Source organism: Morone saxatilis, unplaced genomic scaffold (assembly GCF_004916995.1).
Source record: "Morone saxatilis isolate NCDOM2014 unplaced genomic scaffold, NCSU_SB_2.0 Contig9, whole genome shotgun sequence".
NCBI lineage: Eukaryota > Metazoa > Chordata > Actinopteri > Moronidae > Morone > Morone saxatilis.
In genome coordinates this window covers 6,792,828-6,797,441 of record NW_023340268.1, presented here as the reverse complement: position 1 = coordinate 6,797,441, position 4,614 = coordinate 6,792,828, and the positions used below count along the sequence as shown (strand labels likewise).

General features: G+C 41.1%; 1 protein-coding gene across 1 annotated transcript in view; it reads right to left on the bottom strand.

Annotated features, from left to right (window-relative positions):
* ext1b (exostosin glycosyltransferase 1b) overlaps positions 1-4,614 on the bottom strand; it is a gene marked incomplete at its 5' end in the record, with an annotated part of 109,944 nt that overhangs the window by 15,343 nt on the left and 89,987 nt on the right. The window contains 1 exon segment of the mRNA XM_035681629.1: positions 408-503. Coding sequence (XP_035537522.1) covers positions 408-503 — 96 coding nt within the window.

Here is a 4,614-nt window from a genome sequence, read left to right as displayed (position 1 = left end):
TATATCTATAGTGTATATTCCAACTCAACTGTAACTTATTTCTCCAGAGAGATTTTGTCACTCCCTTCAGATTAAAGTAAAAAATAAACAGCAACAAATGCATTTAAGATAAAGGAATGCTACTATGCATATGTGCTTCATTACCTCCTTATCTTTCCTAACAATATGCATCAGCCTCTCAATGTATATTATTTCCATTACTGAGCTTTAATTAAAACCACACAAACTGTCTTTTAATGGAATCAGTGCAGCACGAATCGAAACTCATTAACTCCAAGAAACTCTCAGACTGAATAAAACGCGCCCACATACAGTATCTTTACAGTCTGCATAAGATGAGCTACGTAATTAGAAATGATAGCGATCGCACCTTTAAGGTAAGTGAGAGGAAAAGTGTGCGTGCTCACCTTATTTTCTCCCTCGATGACGATGACGGGCACTGAAGTGGCAGGCCAGCGGTGCTTGGCAGGGAGAGGCTTGTCACAGTTCCACAGGACAATGATCTGAAAAAGAAAGAAGAAAGGTCTCATTACCTGCGCCAAATGACTGCATTGCATATAATTTGATTTTTTACGAACCAAAATAACTCGCAGCACACCTCCCAGCATGTTCCTGAATCAACCCACTGAACATGTGACATTTACGTGACGTGCGGCACAGAGAATGTCGCCTTATTACAGGCTAATTGAATGTTTAAGAGTCAGAAGGGCAACTGAAGTGATAAAACATTTCCAAAATTTTTTTACACGAAGGACTCGTGTTCTCCAGCCGCAGTCACATCGTGTTTTATGTGACTTGGACTCGACGTGCAGGTCAGCCAACACGGAAATGTCACATGGAGTTAACCTTCCACATTCACTGCATTTCGGTAGCGGACCTCATTAATGTTTGATGAGAAACACACATATACATACACATGACATGACTCCTGTCTGCCCTTACACACACATTTCCACAACAGTACACCCAGCCTGTTCTTTAGTTTTAGCATTTTAAATTACTGCCCCCGATTGTCCAATCATAGCATAGCAACCGTAAGTAGACATGGCCAGCACCTGAAATGGGTACCGGCTGTACCTGCCACTGAGGTCCAGAACTCTGTATTTTTTCAGACGGGTATACAATAAGTTGTGAAATAATTGCCTAAAAATAACTTTACTTTGATGCTTTGCATGGCCCCAACCACAATTAGCAGGTTCAGTTTTTGGACTTTATTACTGTATTACTGTGGGACACATGATTGAGGTACTTAAACACCTGTGTAACTGTGTAAACACATAGCTAGTCATTGTTAAAATGGATTATAACTGACAAAAGAATTAGGGTTATGTTGTGTTTAGGGTCAGGGTTGTGCTGTATTAGGGTACTGGCATACATACATACTAAACACTCACAGTTCATATTATGTTATTGTAGTTTATTATACACTTTATGGGTACAGTTTAGTAAATCTTGATTGATGTTGATAAATTATTATTTGAGACAATAAGACAAACAAATGCAAAGGAGAGTGCAATAACAACCAATATTAGAATGTTTTTATCCCTATAAATAAATGCCCAATTAGTGATAGGAAAACCAATAACAACACATCATCAGCATCTACTTTCAGGTAGTGTGTCAGCTAACATCTGCCCTGCTGAAATGTCCTTGAACGAATCAGTAAATTAATTCATCCCAGCTGACATTGCACTCAGACGTCCCTGATGGAGGCGAAACCGCAAGAATTTCCCTGCAGGGATCAATAAAGTTTCACTTCATTCTGACATTAACTACGTCACACGCAGCAGCGGTTCCCCTCGGGGACTCTGCACCCTGACTGGACCTGCCAAATTATGAGCTGGGAGCCATTTGGAAGTCTGTGTTAAGGTGTTGCCATGTGACTGCAGCAGATGTGTGTTAGTGATGTGAAAAAAGAAAAAGATGACATGCAGCTGTTTGATGAATGGCAAAATTATCTCATTATTATGGGCAAATATAGATAAAAAACAAAACAAGCTTCTTTCGTGAGGCAGAATCTGGGCGGGAAAGTGTTTGTCATTGTAAGATAACAACAGGTACACAGACTGGATCTCTGCACACGCGCGCACTCGCGCGCACACACACACACAGACAGACAGAGCTGAGAAAGGCGTTAATCCACCTAACAGGGCTCTATTCCTGTTTGATTAGAAAGACAGATGGTGTCTCTGTCAGCTCACTAGCCCTCTTAGGGCGCTGATGGTAGCATTGTGTATGTACGCTTGCATGTGTGTGTATATACGACTGGAGGAAAAGGGTGAAGAAAATATGTGATGTATCTGTAGCACGAGTGGAAGAAATGCTTCGTGCACACATTCACACACGAGCACACACACTCAGCAGGAAGCCACTGCTGTGTCAGATGCAAGAAGCTTTCTTGTGTCCAATTTAGCCTCCTCCACCCTCTGTGTTCTTTCATTCTTCCCCTTTCATTCATTTATTTATATCCCTTTCCTCATCCGCTCGTAGCCCAGCAGCAACCCTCCCCCTCTCCTTTTTTCTGAACGCCAAGAGTGGAAGAAAACACCCCGGCTGTGTACCTGGCTCTCCACTCTACATGCACAGCCTGAAGAACACAAACACAAAAGCACCTCCATGAAAGTGAAGAAGAGAGGAAGAGTTTACTCATTCAAGCTGCTATCATGGGAGAGGGTTTCTAAGAAAATGGCTGAAAGTGCGCTGATAATGGGATGTGTGGTTCTGGGCTTACCACACAAAGATAGGACTGGATATTGTACCACCGTGGTACTGGCTGAAATGTATCCGAAGGACAAAAACTGTCAACAGTTGGCATCGATTGCTTTCTCAGATCCAAACTCAACCTACTTTTTCATCAGGCAGTTGTGAATTTAAATAATAAATTCAATTTTATCATTTTATCAAAACAATCTCCTTGCTTGTAGATGTTCTCGTCAACGTTGGCTTAAAAGTTGAGTTCATTCTTGACCTTGAAACAGCAGCTAACAAAACCATCAAATCTATTCGCTTGTTCTGGAGCTTTTGACCTCATCACTGTATTGAGTAAGTGGACCTTTAGTGAAGATTTTGTCAAAACTAAACTGCCAAGATCAATGACTTTGCTCAATTTTGCACCACATTTTATTTAGACAACGCTCCTCTAAGACTGCCTGGTAAAAATGTAAAAGGGCAATTTTACACATTAAATCAGTTTAATGGTCATGAGAAGTACTACTCAGCCAGTGAAAGCAGTTGTATAATGGCTCTGGAGGGGGTTGAGAAAAAAAATTGACATAAACTAAAAGGGTAGAGTTTGAAGGACATGCACATTTACCAGGCAGAAAAGATCTTACAAAAGGATGATCCTAAGATGCCTTATGAGAAGTGTAACATATGAGAAATTTGGCTTTTATTGGTCCAATGTGTAACATTTAGGAAGATCAACTGGCAGAAATGCAATATATTATTTTTGGGCATGTTTTCATGTGTATAATCACTTATATTTAGGAATCGTTGTGTTTTCATTACCTTAGAATGAGCTGTTGTATCTACAGACACAGTGGGTCGCCTTCCTTGAAGGGAGCCAGTATTTGGTTTGCCCAGAACGGACAAACCAAACACTGGCTCCTGATTGGGCATTTTGTGTTTTTTCACAAGTTTCACAGCCACTCCTGCATACATCAAAGCCCATTCTCATTCATTCATCATTCATTCATTCATTCACTCATCAAGTCGTGAAATACAGATGCGAGTTGTGTTCAGTTAGTTGCAATCTGAAACTTTACCACTAGATGCCACTAAATCCTCCAATGGTAATTTCAATGAAAATAAAGGTTTTATGAAACAATATGTTTATATTCCTCAAAATAAGATACTGAACAAAATGTTGTTTTGGTATTAGGACTGAAACCAATATACCGTATCGGCACTAGAATCAAAACAATTCAAATAGTACCGAGGCCTACCCACAGGGATATGCAGAGTCGACATGTTCACATGGATGGTATCTACAAAAATACACACATGGACAACCGCAGACAGAAAATACAAACAGGTATAAAGTACAAGCATCCGGTCTACATAAACACGCGTTCATATTGTATATTCTACTGTCCAAACAATTACACTGATACGCATAACACACAATCACAGGTCTGCACAATCATGCACGGCACTCACATGGAAACACACCCCTCCTACTCAAAATACAAACTCGCTTACTCATATGCTCTGCTGGCCAAACAAACAAACAGAGACACACACATACACACCCACACACACACAAAAACCAGCCATTGGGGAGCAAATTCCATTTCATTTCCCGTGCTGGTAAGGAGCAAGCAGGGGAATCAATACATGCTGTCTCCAGCTGTGCTGAAGGGGGTTTCGCTGCCATGGAGACAGATGTAGCACCGCTACAAACTGCTGCTCTAATTCAATCCCCGAAGTTAAAACACACACACACACACAAACACACGGATGGAGGATGAGCGTTGTTGTTGCACTGGTTTGAAAATGCGATTGCAAAGCAGCCTTATGAGCCACATAATGCGGCGCAATTTGAGGAGTCACAAAGTGGAGCTCAGGGGAGGATTCTGGGGGATGCTGCAGTGAACACACACACACAAACACAAA